Source organism: Camelus ferus, chromosome 7 (genome assembly GCF_009834535.1).
Source record: "Camelus ferus isolate YT-003-E chromosome 7, BCGSAC_Cfer_1.0, whole genome shotgun sequence".
NCBI lineage: Eukaryota > Metazoa > Chordata > Mammalia > Artiodactyla > Camelidae > Camelus > Camelus ferus.
The window spans coordinates 14,930,722-14,947,230 of NC_045702.1; the positions used below are offsets into that span (position 1 = coordinate 14,930,722).

The window sequence follows — 16,509 nt, forward strand, 5'->3', positions numbered from 1 at the left end:
ATCATTCTCTTCTTCCCACACCAGGCTTTGGTATCAAGTCAGTTGGGGATTACTTCAAGCCATCTTTTATGTTTAACAAGTAACCCCAGAATCATTTTAATGACCAATCAATTTACAAAAAATTTCCAACTGCCTTGCCAGAAAATTAATTTTTCATTTTTTAGATTCCTAGGGCAATATGACTCATTGATGTTAATTACTCCTTCCTTGTTGTAACCTTTGGCTGTGGTAGAGTGCACACCTCAGTTTCAGCTTTTTCCCTTACCCATACAATACTAGGTAATTAACACCTTTCAAAAATAAAAATAAAAAGCATTGAGAGGGTTTTTTTAAACTTCAAATTTCTTTAAAGGTTTGAGTGTCCACACCATTTTAGTTTTTGCTCATTTTCAATTTGTGTTAGTTGGAACACCTAATTATCTACATTTATCCTTTTGAGGAAGGGGTATTTTTTAAGGCTGGCAAGTTTTGCACCTCCCGCCTCTAGGAGGCACCACTTAACATTGCCGCCTATTGGAATGGTGCTCTCTGGAGTCGTGCAGGGGCGACGTGCATCACCACACACAGCTGCCCTATCAGAGTTTACGTCCAGGCGTGATGTAGTTTCTTCTTTTGTAAGTAATCTTTCTAAAATACATTCATTAGCAAAAAAATGATGTGTCTGAATGAAAAATATTGCAATGCTTTAAATCAATCTTGGTGGGTAGAGAAAAGAGGACTAAATTTAGGTCAGTTCTACAAAACTCTGCTGTTATTCCAGGGTAAGCCATGTTAGGGCTTTGACGGGGATAATTTACTCAATAGAATTGAATGGTTTGACAAAAAAGAGTAATGTCTTTCTTTCTCACTGGCAAGATTAAATCTACTCCATCATTACACAACTGTCATTCAGTAACAAGTTCCAGACACTCCCATAGTCATCACGTGCTATATGCCATGCACAAGCTGAACTTCTGTGCAAGACTTCTGTTAGTTTTCTCTAAAGGAAGAAACAGTTTAACACATGAATTCTAATATACTCTGGGGAGGGTTCTCATACATACGGCTGGAGAAGTAATACCTCATTGACCATAGAAGTTTTTAAGATATTGTGAGATTGGGTTTTCCTAAGGAAGGATAAAACACTGTTCTTTCCAGCTCTAGGTGTTGGGGAACAGGGTGGGGCAGGATAAAACAGCTTCCAAGAAAATAGGGAGACAGTTCTAGAGGGAAATGAACAAGATCCATCCATTTTCCTACTATGTGCGTAGCCACAGTTTCAGGTGAGGGAATAAGAGACAGACAAGACAGAGAAGATCTTGTCCCTAAGAGGAAGCCCTCTGCATTATTCATAAAGGAAAATATAATGATTTGAGGGTATGGAGAATCAGTTAAGAATGGGTCAGCTCAAAAAGCAGCACATCGATCGTCATTAAAGCAAGGTGCCTCTCGTGATGGGCGCGGGACTCTGTTACTAAGCCAGCCGGTTTATATCCTGGGGGTACCATCTAGATCATGAAGAGAACTGTCCAGGCAGTAAGAAAGACTTGAGGAAAAAACAGTGGAAGGAAGAGGTTAAGAAATCTCTTAACCCAAACAATCCCAAAGGAACACCTGATTTACTCAATAAACCTGTATTAAACCTCAAACTCTGTGCCTGGGTGCACACTCAGGAGCTCAGAAGGAGACCCACACAAAGTAAATTCGTTCACTAAGCATGGTAAATGCTCTGATGGAGATGCCTGCTAAGAAGTATGACAGGCTGGAGGAGATACTGTAAGCCCAGCTCTGGGGATAAGGCAAAGGCTTCCTTTGTATAGATTGGGAACTTTGTCTTGAAAGATGAGTAGAGTTAACCATTTCTTTTTATACGGGGTAGAGGAAGAAGTTTCAGCGTAAAGGCACAAGGTGTGTGAAACAGCAAGACATGCTATGGGAAGCCTATATTCCTTTCAGTCTTTGACCCGTGAGGCAGGGGCCGTGGGAGAGGAACCTGCCCGAGTGAGCTGCAGATGAAGGCGTGCAGGCTAAGGAGCGCAGGCTCTGTTCTGCAGGAACTGAGAGTCACTGAAGCATGTTACTCAGGGAACCTGGACTACACGTGGATACATCAGCCTGACCACAGACCAAGGAGCTAGACATCCAGGCCCCAGACCTATCAAAGGTTCTAGGTGGCTTGGTTTAGTCAGTGCTAATCACTGATGTCTGTTCCTCCAAAATTCGCCCTCAATACGATGGTGCTAAGAGGTGGGGCCTCTGGGAGGTGGTTGGGTCATGAGGGTGCAGCCCTCATGAATGGCATCTGTGCCCTCACAAAAGAGACCCCAGAGAGCTCCCGTGCCCCTTGCACCAGGTGAGGACACAGTGAGAACATGGCTGTCTGTGAACCAGGAAGCAAGTTCTTACCAGACACCAAAGCTGCTGGTGCCCTGACCTTGGACATTCAGCCTCCAGACCATGAGAAATCGAGTTCTGTTGTTTATCTGCCACCAGTCTGTGGTATATTGTTATAGGAGCCTGAACAGACTAGGATAGCTGCCCCTACACTCTCACACTCTCTCAATATTGTGACTTGGAAAAGGGGACTGTCCACATATTCACTGTTTAGTTGTTTTAATTCCACATGTTGAGGCTGGCTTGACATGAAGGTCTTGAGATTGGACTGTGACATGTGCTGATACTGACTGACGGCCCCTCACCCTCTTTCCAGCCTTCTAAGCTTTATGAGTCTAAAATTTTATCTAAAGACAATGATTCTTGATTTATCCTCACGTTGAGCATCACAGAAAATAACTTCTTCACTGAGGCAGAAATAGTCCGGGGACTCGGACTCGCAGTTACTTAGTGTCCCCTCCTCTGCCCCCACCTGGCTGACTTTCCCTGGCCCGACTTCGGAGGGGTGACAGTGGTGTGAATTCAGTCAGTATGAGCCTGTCCACGGATAAAATATCCCTTCCCCCTAGAGCCCCCTGATGAGCTCCTGGGGAACTCCAATCTAGGGTCCAACTCAGGCCACCCCTGGACCCTGGGATTTCACACTGAACAGTGCGAGCTCCCAAGGTCTGGACCGCTTGGCTCTCAGGACTGGCTGGCCGGACTGACTCCAGTGGTCAGAACACCTGCGTGCAGGGAACACAGCCAATATTTTATAAAAACTTTAAATGGAGCATAATCTATAAAAATACTGAGTCACTATGCTGTACACCTGAAACTAATATAATATCATAAATCTGCTATAGCCCAATAAAAAAAGAAGGCCTGCCTAACTGTGAATTTATAACCTATATCACTGGAAGAAATTCATGAGAGCGCACGGAGGAGACGCAGTGTGGAAGCAGAAAACACTGAGAGACATCAGAAGGGCCCATAAGACTCAGGTACGAACATGTTAATGAGTCAGGGGCATCCAAGAACAATAATACGTTTTTTGGTTAAAGCGGAGATAAACGTAAGAGATGGGGCCTATTTCTCAAGCCCTCGGGTTTCCATGCTGAGAAGAGGATCGTGCGGGAGTAAAGCTTATCTTTCCTGTCCTATCTTTTCCACAAGAGGAGACACTCAAAGTTGGTCCTGTGGTCAGTGCCTGTTCCCTCAAATAATTCAGGTCCCAACAACAGCAGCGCTGACCCCCTCTAAAGCTTTGCACCACACCCAGGAACATCTCTGCCTGAAGAATGCTAGAGCAACAGAGACCATTATTGTGAAGCAACTGTTTACGAGAAGGGATTGTTTTAAAAGAGGACATAAAGCAGTCTCTGTATGAGTTCAGCTCAACATATTCCCGCCAAGTGTGGGGAAATTTCCAGACACATAAAATACTGCAGAAAGGAAAAATCAAAAATCCAAAAAACAAACTATAGATATTTTACTTGCCAGCAGATGGCAGTAGAGTCTAGTAATTTAAAGAACAGAAGCTTCAGCAAGTCACCTATTTTTTTTTTCCTTTAAGTTTGAAAACTGACCCTCAAGAACCTTCTTTATATCCAGACACAGATGAGCAGAATAAGTCAATTACTAAAAGGCAAAAATCAAGATTTAACAACAACGACAACAAAGTCTTTCTCTATTGGCTGCAGTAAACTCTTGCTCATCAGAGTGTGGTCTCTGGGCAGCAGCACCGGCGCCGCCAGGGAGCTTGTTAGAAAAGCAGGACCTCAGGGCCACCCCCGACTCCCTGAATCAGAATCTGCATTTTAACATGATCCCCAAGGGATTCTTACACACATTAAAGTTTAAGAACGAAAGTCCATGATTCTCAACACGGGCTACACAAGAAAATCACCAAGGAGCTTAGACCAGTTAAGGGGGCCTATCCTCACGGGCTCTCGGTGCGGGTGGGGCAGACATCGCTGTACAAGCTGCCAGGATCATCCTGATACGCAGCGAGGGTTAGGAACCACTTCTAACCTAAGAGATGAGGCTCCTTAAAGATAGTAAGGACGAGCTAAGATGCTATTTTTCAAACAGGAAGATAAACTTCCATCTCAAATAAATTCTCACCCACTGTGCTCCTCACACAAGAGCCAGGTCAGCTCAGGGACCCTGAAATGGCTCCGATGACACTTCCCTCAATGTTACTGGAATCATCCGAGATGCCAGCTAACCGCTGGTGTTCCTGGGCCGCCCCCCAGACCTGCTGCCATCAGATTTTACGGGGTAGAGCATTTCTAACAAGTGTCTCCCGTGGGTTTTCTTTACACAAAAATTTGGAAGTCACTGGACTAGAAGAAGGGAGTAAGAGTCACATACTCAAATAGAATTTAACCGAGTGAACACTAATGTTGGGCTGATATTTCCTGAATGTTCCTGAAACTGCAAATTTCCAGATAAGAATTCTGATGAGCAGGATTTCAAAGGTTCTCATGACTGAGAACATCAAGTAAATACAGAGGTCATGTTACTCGTCTCAGCTTGTCTGTAAGGTAAATAAAAGTGAATGGGCTCCCTTCCCAAAAAAGAACATCACACCATCTAAGGTTTGAGCACAGAATGCTCCAGAAGGAGGAACTCCAGGTGAGAAGGGGTATGTCTCCTCTGCAGTCTCCCCATCCTGGGGGTCACCTGTCTTGTTTCCACTGCCACCCTCTGTTCTGCTCTGCCTCTTTGTCTCAACTATGGCTTATCTGGGTCAGAGAGAAAAAAGAAGAGGGGCAACAGATGGAACAAATGAGACTCGGGAGCGGAGGAATGAGAAATTCCCTTCCTCCAATTCCGTTCTGCCAAATGGGATGGGTGGCTCCCTCCTTTGACCCTGCATTGTCCCGCTGCAGGTACCTCATCACCTGCCACGTTAAGGGCAGGTTACAGCCACACTCAGGAAAGGCTAGCCCTGACACAGGAGTCAGGTCATCCCTGACAGTGACTCTGCCCTGCTCGCCACCATCGGGCACTCAAAGCTGTCCCATCCTAAGACTGAAGAAGGAACTGTAAATACATTAAACAGCTGGAGGTCCATTTGAATGATTCTAATTGGACGTAGTTGTTTGGATTCCTTTGTACCTTTTCCAACATTTCACATCGTGTTTAGACACAATGTTCTTTATATTTATTAGGCTTAGGAAAGAATTGTACGATATAGAGGAGATATATAGAAATTTAAAGCTACATAATACTCATTTTGATTTGGTTAGTCATACTTCGAGAATCCTAGATATTCTGGAGGTAACATCATTAGGGCGATGTGTTCACAAGCCAAAGTGCATAAAGTGACAGCAAACTCACTAAGCCTTCTGTTTCTAATCACTGGCTATTTTAAAACTCTGAACCCTCACTGTGACCTCAAATTCCTCAAACACACTTCAACCTCTTTCCCAAAATAATTCTTCCCTTTCCCAAAAACCTACCAATAACAAGGCCACTTTCCAGATAATCTGTTGGAAGATCTTGATGCTTTACTGGCCCTCTGCATATCCCATTCATCCACCTGCCCATCTATCCATCCATCCATGCATCCAGCCATCAGTCCACATGTCCAGCCATCAGTCCATCTGTCCACCCACCCATTCCATCGGTCTATCCCTCTACCTGATTTATGTCTAAGTAAATAGCCTCCTGACTTACACATGTTCTCCATGTTTCTAATCTTCCATCATGTTACTCCTTTGGTTAAAATATATTTTTCAAAACTAAAATATTTTAAATGGCAAAAAATCTCGAATTTTCATTGTATAAATCCAAATCCTCAGCTAAGTTTTAAGACACTGCTCCATAAATTCATTCTAATCTTTATTCACATTTCTAATCATTTAATCTCCAAGCCCGACTCACCATATTGTGCTCAAAATGAATCCTTTTCATCACAACAGCCCTTCTTCTACACATACTGCTTATTAAACAATCATGTGCCCACCACTCTAAGCTGTGAACTAGAACTCACAGGCTCAGAGGTGCAGTCCCTGGAATTACGGAGCCTGTATCTTCGCAATACAGACGCATATAAAGCATGTATGTCATAAATCACACAATACGGGTGTGTGCTAAAGACTATGGGAGCATAGTGGACAGGGCAATTAATTTTGAGCAATAGCTCAGAAAAGTGCTACTAAGCATTAAAGGATGGACAGGAATTTGACACAATAGAGAGAAGAAAGAGGGCATGACTCCAGCTTTCTCTCCTCCACATAACTGAGTGATGTCCATCTCCAGTTTCAGCCACTTCCATGACACCATTTCCTTATCACTCCCAAGTCACCTCTGAAACGCCACTGCACTTGCGGTCTGATCCACTCAATTTAAAACTCACATAAAGTTGTTGCTTGAATTCTTTTTCCCATTTGCCCCTTTTGTATCATTAACTAACAAGACATCCTTAGGAAATTCACTTAAGCTTCCTTGAGCTGTTCTGTAGTTAGTGAAATAAAAACATTAGACCATCTCTGAAGTCCCTGTCTTTAATAATTTATACAGAGATTGGAACAGGAACAGGCTGTATCTTAACTGAACCAGCCCCTCCTCAAAGGCAGAGATCACCTGCAATTTTCTAAATGCCCTAGTAGAAAAGCTTATAATGATTTAAGAAATGCGTTTTATATAGACTGTCATGATAAAACATATCTGACATCAATTAGCATGTGGTGCTCAGGTGGCCAAAATCATGGAGTCAAACTACATTAGCTGTGCTCTGTTCCATGGTCTCCAATCCTAGTTAGGCTAACGTGAGACCAGACCTAGAGGGTGGGTAAGATTCAGGGCAAACTGAACCTCACTCCTAAGAACCGCCTCTGCAGCTCCTCCTGCAGGGCCAGTCTCAGGACCACCATGATTACAACATGAAGGTCACCATTCAGCAACTCACAAGAGCAGGATGCTGAAGTAGGTTATTTTTCTGCTTACGACACATTTCTTTTCCCTGTTCTCTACAATGTTAATAGAGACTTTTAACACAAATTATGAAGAATTTTGAAGGAAGGAAGGAAAGGAGGGATAATATTTTCTTTAAATTACAAGCTCTCATAAGAGAAGCTTTACTATAATTAATATGTTCTGGAAAATGCCCATTATCTTTATAATAAGAACATTGTCTTGGACTATTGGGCCAACCCGAATTATATGACTCCCCTGCTCACATGGGGTGACTAAAGAGTTTTAAAGTTGTTTAGCATGACACTTCAGGAAATCTTGCCTCAAAATGTAAAATGGGCACTTAACTTAATGGACACAGGAAATATTTTATCATCTAATCTCACATGAAAGTTACAGAAGATCAAAGCTCAAAGAAGAGAACTGATAAAAGTCTCAGAGAGTGAGAAGAGAATTAGATGAGGAGACAAAGACCTGGATTCTAGAGTAATTTTTTTTTTTTTTTTGGTGAGGGGAGGTAATTATGTTTTTTTATTGTATAACTTTAGATATGTTATTACATTTAACTTCTCTAAGTCCATTTCCTTATCTTCAAATGGGGTTGATACTAATCATGCTATCAGATTTGGGCAAAGACCAAACGAAATCTGTGGAAGGTGATACAGTTTTGACAGCCCTGGTGGTGTCTGTGGTTCACGATTATCATGGATAATAAATCACTGTTCTCGCTTTCCTCTCAAGATGCAGAAAAAGTAGTTGAGTCCAAATTACAATAGAAAGAAATAAAGATAAGTTCATTAAAGGCTTCCTGACTCTAGTTGAGTAACCTCAAATATATTCACTAAGAGAGATTGTAGAATGACTTTTCTTGAAACTCTGTCAGGAAAATGTTAGCAGTTAGGTTTCTGAGCACCTCTGGTATAGCCTGGCGTGGACGGGGTGGGACAAATCATGGAACCTCTGGGTTTCGCACTGCCTGCCATGGGTAAGGCTGTCTCCCACTGGACAAACTGGTGGTCTTCCAGTGATTGGGGCCCTAGTGGTGCTGTTTCAACTGGTGCTGGGAATTGTGCTTTCAAGAAAGTGTTGAAGCTCGAGAGGAATGACTCACCTGGTTGCCTCCACTCTTGGGATTCACAAACACAAGCAAGGGCTTCATGAGCGGAGAAGAGATGGGTTTTATCACAAAAGGACGACCTTTGTTTTCCTGCTGAAGCAAGAAAGCAACAATATTGAGATATACACCTGTGACCCGAAAGGCAGGCCCAAAGCAATGAAAGTGAGAAGTTACCAGCAGCCCCCACCCCCTTCCAAAAAAAAAAAAATCAAAAACACCTGCATCTGGTTTCAAAGGACTTACTCTCAATAGCACATCCTACATGGAGCTTAGAGAAAAGTATCTCCAGCTATAATTTGCCCCCAAGAATTAAGCCATGCTTTTGATTTTCTTCTTCATACTCTAAGTGTTCTAGAAACATTCACTTTTATCTTCATCATCTTTGGGATGATACTTCCAGACAAGTGCCAATGCTCTGACTCTGAAGTGGCAAGAGGTTATATGTATACATGACACAGGCAGAATTCCAGTGTGGCTAGAGTGTGGTGAAGGAAGGAGTGGTAGGAGATATGAATCAGAAAAAGAACCTTGGCCAGACCGTGTCAGACGGAGGAAGCTACAGAAAGAGGGATGCACTGTGTTGGACCATAATCCTCAAACACTTACTTCGGCTCCTCTTTTGCTGGCTTTTCTTTTAAAGCTTGTTCTCTTTTTCTTGCGGTTTGAAGCCTTCAGAGAGTTCTGTAGGGAAGGAAGGAAACACCTGAGTTCGGGGGCAGACAGGCCCGCGCGCTCTCCCATGCAGAACCATGTAGAGGTGGACGGCGGCACATGCTGGCGACGGCATGCTCTCATGCTTTGACACTTCCAAGCCACTGTTCATGGGTAAGCCACAGACAGAGATCCGTCGCGTGCGTCAGAGGAGCGACCGACTCCCCACCACATGGAGAGGCAGGGAGTGAGAACCCTGGAGGCTCTCATGGACTCACATAACAACACATGTTATACCTGCCAACCCTCCCAGTAAAAATGGAAGAATCCCAAATTCTCTGAGGGGCTCCAGTCTCCCGCCCAACCAGGTCCGTCTCCCGCCCAACCAAGTTCAAGTTCATCTCCTGGTATGGAGATCACCTATGTGGAAATGTAAAAAAGGAGGCCATTTTTCATGTTTTGCTTTTTGTTTTGTTTTGTTTTCTGTTTACTTGGGGGGGGGGTGACCTGTTCATAAAATGACTCAACCCCACTGGAGCTTTATGATCCAACTCTCCTGTCAGCATTCATGGCTCAGTTTTAAAGTGCAAAGACTCACCTTAAGTTACTTATAACAGTAGAAAGGCAGTCACTCACTGCTCCTCCTTTCTCTGGCTAAAGACCCCTTAGTTTAAAAAGTCTTCCCTCGCCTGGTAACTTTGATTTTTTCTTCTCAGAGAAGTGTGTCCAACTTGTTGAAACAAAGTGACCAAATTTACCTTCCCTGTCTTGATCTTTCTAGGGATTTTATGGACCACACCTTTGTGACTACTTCAGCTAACAATTTACTCTTAATATTTGATACAAATGCTTTGAGAAGAACCTCTCTCAGGGGACAGCCCCAACTCACTGGTTGAAGGCAAGGCAGAACCAGATTTAATTAGTGCAGAACCAATAACTAATCAGATTGCCATCATCACAAAGGTAAATGTTTTACATCATAGATGTTTTACAAAATGTTGAAATTCTGAAATACAAAATTCTTAACTTAAAAATTGATAGAAGTATATACACATGCACTGCTTGAGCAATTAAATGTTTCCAAACAGCTTAAATATCTATTCTTCTACATTTTAGAGTATATTTCCTTAGAGCATTGAAAATAAACCTTAGTCTAGAGTCAGATATTAACACATCCAGATTAGGAAGACTGAAACTACTTAGCTTTTATTTCACTTTCATCTGGACCACGGGAAAGAAAAAATAAAAGAAATTTGTGGCCTGTGCTCACCAAGGATGAAGGAAACTTTCTTGCACCGCCATCTGCCTCAAGGTTTTCTTCCCCCATCAGATTAAAAGTCTCCAGGTTCTCTGAGTCTCACCAGAAAAGGGATCCAGAAGCTCAGGGTGTTCTGGATTCCAGGTTATTTCTCATCGCTCATTCTAGACTATGCTCCTCCAGCAAACAGATCTCCAAGTTTCTGAATTCTTCTTTCAATGAATGTACTATCATGTCCCTCTTTGGGAAACTTCTGCATTCTTCAATTATTTGCTATATTTTGACTGCTTTCTGTTTTATTAAAAGGGGAGAAAAATTACTTGGAACTGTTAAGTGTTTAACTGGCCAAATGATCCAAGAAGAATGCTGTGAACGATGAGACTGGCAGAAGCAGTATCTACCTGATGGCTGTTAATGATGCTCTGAGTGCTGATACCTGGGCCCCAACAAATATTCTTATTTGTTTGGGGGTGAAGCCCAGGCAAAGATACTTTTTAAAAATAAAATTAAATTTTAAAAAATACAAATAAAATAAAATAAAATAACAAAGCTCCCAAGGCAAATTCTAATGTGTAGCCAGGGCTGAGAACATCTATTAGAAGCACAGAGGGCAGAGAGAGGAGACATACATGGTGTGGTAAAGCAGAACATCCAGCTGAGGAATGTGAGCTGTGGAATCAGACAGACCAAGGGTACCTTCTGACTCTCCCTGTTACTAGATCTGTGACCTTGGCCAAGTCAGTTGAACTTTCGAAATAACAGTTTCTTAATTTTAAAATGAAGGTGTTAATACCTACCTCACAGGACAGTTGTGAAGTTTAAACGAGAAAAGGTGTGTGAAGCAGTTAGCTTGGTATCCATCCCATGATAAGCACTTCCATAAATGTTAGTTGCCTCGTCCACAGCTGTGCATCCCCAGCACCTAGCACGAAGGCCTGGCACACAGTATGCACTCAAATTGTTGTTGAAAAAGATAAATCAATATTTTTATAGTTCACAACATTGCCTGAGCCTTTCCTGATTCTGAAAATGACCTTGAGGGAGTGAGTCCTTGTTTCCTCACTTCTTTGTTGTTTTTGTTCCTTTACTGCCTGGAGCAATGCAGGACATTGAGGGCTTGCAGGAACACCCTACAGGCCTTGGTTCTTGACAGGACTCAATAATTAAACCCCAAGAGATAGTCTAATGGATCAAGCTAAGGCTGTTTCCTAAACTTGCCTGATCACAGAAATCACAGCTCTTGAGGTGATTCGATGATCAAATACGTTTGGGAAACAGGTTAGAAAACCACATCAGAATAAGGCTGGGTGTTTGAAAACAGAGCAGGCGAGGAACTCAACTCTAATAGGGAACTGACACACAAAATGGCTTTTTTTTTTTTTTTTTCCAAACACAGATACAAGTGCTTCTGAGCCTCACCAAGCCAAGTGCATCTGAAGCCTTCTTCATCTCACAAAACAGGAGGGGCAAAGATCAAGCACAGTGGTTGACTTACAGAACGTGGACGCTTCTATGTGAGCTCTGAGTGAGTTATGGCCCTACGGATGGTCCAATGGCAAGAGATAAGCAGTGTGGAATTTCACCGCACACCTCCAAATTCCCGACGCTTCCTTCTCTTCCTGTGTAAACATGTATCTCTGTCTCAATATAGAACTTCTTTTAGAAGGCAGCATCATTCAAGGAAGAAAAGAGGGATGTGAAGGCAGATCTGGGTTTTGGCCATGACAAATCACCTAGGCCCATGAATCTACAATATCGCTCACCCCGCCTGGTCGGTATTGTAAGAGTTAAACAAAACCACATGCTTTTCAAGAATGTAAACATTGTACCAAGTCATTATTGTCTAGAATTGTTGGTGATACAGTCAAGAAACCTTTAATACTTGCCCTGTGTCCTAAAACAAAGCACCCCTGTTATCAGGGGCAGCGAACTCAGTGAGACAAAGGGTTCACTTTGCAAGTTCAACACTGTTCAAACAGCGAAATGTTGTGTTCTCCTTTGGATTTTTACATTCTCCTGATTCCAACAGCATTCACCCCTGCACGTTCTGTGCCCGCTCTTTCGTTAAAAATCCCAAGAAAAGAGAAAGGCTTTTTGTTTCCTTGTACCAGGTATTGGAGCAGCTTTACCTTGCCACAAAAATAATCCTATCACCAATCTTTATCATAGTTATGGCTCCTTCCTGGGATGTTAAGAAATCCTGTGGGTGAATTACTCAACTGTGAGTGAAACCTAACTACCTCTTACTACTCTTCAGGGATTTCCTTGGGCGATGGGCTCACAAAGGACCAGTCACAATAACAGATCTAAAGAGAAGATCTCTCACTTCATCATCCCAAATGAAGTCTTCCCCCATCATACACTGGTCAAAACTCTGATGATAGTAAGTGGGAGAGTCATGGACTCTGTCTATTAAAGAGCGTTCTCCCTCTGCCCTGCCCCAGCTGGACCACTGCAGCAAAGGTGGCAGAGAGGACAGCCAAGCAGAAGAAGAAAGAAAACTCATTCAAATATTAAGGACAGGGTCTCAGCTACTCCTCAGGCATATTTGGCCAAATCACAGCAATTATTACTTAACCTCTAGACTTGATCAAAGGAAGTCGCTTGGGCAATTTTGAGAGAGACTGTTGGTCATTGCTATTACATGTCTTTGGGTCCCCAGCATTTTAAGATTATCCAATCTTAAGAAATAAGGGCTGGCATGAAGAAAGCCCACATGAGGCTAGGCAGGAGTTGGCTGTGGCATTTTCATAAGTAGACCATTAGAAAGAATATAAATATCTATCAGTAGGGAGTTGGCTTAAATAAATTGTAAAATATCCATAGTATGGAATATATACAGCAGTTTAAAAGGGAGTCAAATCTATATGTATTAATATAGACTTTTCCCTTAAGATTTTTTTTTAAATTGGGAAAGCCAATATTAAAGCTGTTAAGTGTAGAATGATGTTATTTATTAAAAAACACACACCTCTAGTCTCCCCCTTACAAATCGAACCCCACAGAAACTTCATGTCACCCAGGTCTTGCTCCATCAGCTCCAAGTACTTGCACTAGTATTTAAGTATCTTTTGGGAAACCAGAAATAAAACAAGAAGAAAACCTACGGAATGGGAGAAAATTTTTGCAAGTGAAACCGACAAAGGCTTGATCTCCAGAATATAAAAGCAGCTCATACGACTCAATAAGAAAAAAATAAACAACCCAATCCAAAAATGGGCAGAAGACCTAAACAAGCAATTCTCCAAGGAAGACATACAAATGATCAAAAAGCACATGAAAAAATGCTCAGTATCACTAATTATCAGAGAAATGCAAATCAAAACTACAATGAGGTATCACCTCACACCAGTCAGAATGGCCGTCATTCAAAAATCCACAAATGACAAATGCTGGAGAGGCTGTGGAGAAAGGGGAACCCTCCTACACTGCTGGTGGGAATGCAGTTTGGTGCAGCCACTATGGAAAACAGTGTGGAGATTCCTCAAAAGACTAGGAATAGACTTACCATATGACCCAGGAATCCCACTCCTGGGCTTGTATCCAGAAGGAAATCTACTTCAGGATGACACCTGCACCCCAATGTTCATAGCAGCACTATTTACAATAGCCAAAACATGGAAACAGCCTAAATGTCCATCAACAGGTGACTGGATAAAGAAGATGTGGTATATTTATGCAATGGAATACTACTCAGCCATAAAAACCGACAACATAGTGCCATTTGCAGCAACATGGATGCTCCTGGAGAATGTCATTCTAAGTGAAGTAAGCCAGAAAGAGAAAGAAAAATACCATATGAGATCGCTCGTATGTGGAATCTAAAAAACAAAAACAAAAACAAACAAACAAACAAAAACAAAGCGTAAATAAAGGACAGAAATAGACTCAGACAGAATACAGACTTGTGGTTACCAGGGGGGTGGAGGGTGGGAAGGGATAGACTGGGATTTCAAAATTGTAGAACAGACTACACTGTATAGCACAGGGAAATATACACAAAATGTTATATAACTCACAGAGAAAAAAATGTGACAATGAGTGTGTATATGTCCATGAATAACTGAAAAATTGTGCTGAACACTGGAATTTGACACAACATTGTAAAATGATTATAAATCAATAAAAATGTTAAAAAAAAAAACTTTTGTTTTTTGAGGGGGAGGAGGGCGGTAATTAGGTTTGTTTATTTAATTATTTTCTTAATGGACGTACCAGGGACGTACCTTGTGCATGCTAAGCACACACTCCACCACTTGAGCTATACCCTCCCCATTAAACATCTTTAACTTGTTTATCTGGTCAAAACATTATCCTCTAACATTTTCAGTTCAGAGAAGAAACACAGACTTTAAATCTGTAACTTTAAATATAACTTTGACTTTATATCAACAGAGTCAAGCTTGGTTCCTGAAATTTGGTTTTCTTTTCCTTTTAATTCCTTTCAGTCCTCTACCTTCCATTATTTCTTAACCTCTAGGTCTCTCCAAATAACCTGGTGATGAAATCCAGCAAATCATCCAGGCAGCCCTCATTTCCCCTACCATCACAGTTTCACCCAGCTCTGTTCCCTGCTGGTCCTGAAGTAATCATCCACTCAGAACCAGCCACCTTTTAACAGAGAAGGAAAACGCACAGTTTAATTCCACCTCTGTACAACCCACTTCTCCTGACCATTATACACTCAGCAGATTTCCGTTCCTCTTCTTCTCTGGAGTCATTTGTTTAGACACAAGCATCACAAATAAAGCCAACTTTATTTGATGATCCCTCTTAACTGTTGCTCTCGGTTTGTCCTATCAACGTGCACTGTCCTTCCTCATCCCTCTGCCTAGTGCTCCCCTCCATCGTTCAAGACCAAGCACAAATGACATACTTCCCATTTAGCCTAGGATGCTCTCCAGGACTGAAGCTGTCCAATCCTGCTCCATGTTTCCGTATCTTAGGTGGCTTCCCATTCTCCATCTTAGACATGTAGGCGTCTCACTGACCAGGGCTGATTCAACCACTCTGTCTGGCCCCTTCCTCTCACCACCCTATGTCTATCTCTTCTACAAGACGCACACTGATCAAAAAGGCAAACCTTCCTAGACATCTGAAAGCTACTGCTTTACTAAAGATTTACACATGGCTGAAATCCTCCCCAGAATCCACACTCTGACCAATGGTTTAGATGGTTGTGTCTACCTTCCCCACTGGGGAGTATACCCTTTGTAGACATCAAATGAATATCTGATTCATCTTTGGACCTCTCATGGCATATAATAGCATCTCTAATGTGGTTAATTAAATGTTTCCTTGATTCAATTCAGACTATCTTATCATTTTTAAGCAGTGTCATAGAATACAAAAATACATAGACAATGGGGAATAGATAGATAGATAGATAGATAAAAATTCTAGAAGTTGGAAAAACATTTTATCTGTTGTTCTCCATCTACTTTCCAAACTGTTTTTTTTTTTTTAACCACTTCTCAATGTCCAACAAATTCTGTAATCTTACTGCATCCATACCATCACTAACAGGTTGCCACCCATGCTCCACACTCTACAAACTATAGTTTTTATGGTCATCAATGATCTCGTCCCAAACAAAGACTTTTCTCAATCCTTGTTATTTTTTAATGCCTACAGAATTCAACATTGACAACTGTCCTATTTCTTTCCACTTTTAACAATGAAACTTTATGCCATCATAGTTCACTGTCTTACAGGATTCTCTTCCTCCTTCCTCTTTCTGGGTGTGGATGTTCATCCAGTCTTCATCCATCCTTTTATTAAGTAAATGTATAGGTCCTGACTGTCTCCCATGGGACAGGCACTGTGCTTGTAAACACACAATCCCACTGCAGTGTAAAATGTGACAGCTATAGAGTATTTCAAGGTGCACTTGGAAACAAGAGTAGATGCCAGGCATGGTCCCTACTCTTGTCTCTTTCTACCCTCTCCATTGGAAATCTCATCCTCTTTCACTGTAATACAGATGGTTCAGGGATCAGTAATTTCTGTCCTGACCCCTGGAGGACTGTCCACTGTTTTCAGTCTGTTGTTGGACAGCGTCACCTGATATCCTGTACTCCTACAAGAAGGAAAACAACAGCTGCTAACACCTGAGTGGTTGCAATGAGCCTGGTGCTGTTCTATGTGTTTTATTTGTTTTTTCGCTTAGTCCTCACGAAAACTCCATGAATTAGGTACTAGTATT

At 42.0% G+C, this 16,509-nt stretch overlaps 1 protein-coding gene across 3 annotated transcripts in view; it reads right to left on the reverse strand.

Moving 5' to 3' along the window:
- DGKI (diacylglycerol kinase iota) overlaps positions 1–16,509 on the reverse strand; it is a 397,841-nt gene that overhangs the window by 174,711 nt on the left and 206,621 nt on the right. For 2 of the 3 annotated variants that reach the window (XM_032483433.1, XM_032483434.1), the window contains 2 exons: positions 9,002–9,076; positions 8,390–8,488 (listed from right to left, as the gene is read on the reverse strand). In XM_032483433.1, coding sequence (XP_032339324.1) covers positions 8,390–8,488; positions 9,002–9,076 — 174 coding nt within the window. The remainder of the gene's footprint in view (positions 1–8,389; positions 8,489–9,001; positions 9,077–16,509) is intronic. The other variant, XM_032483435.1, reaches the window with a different exon arrangement.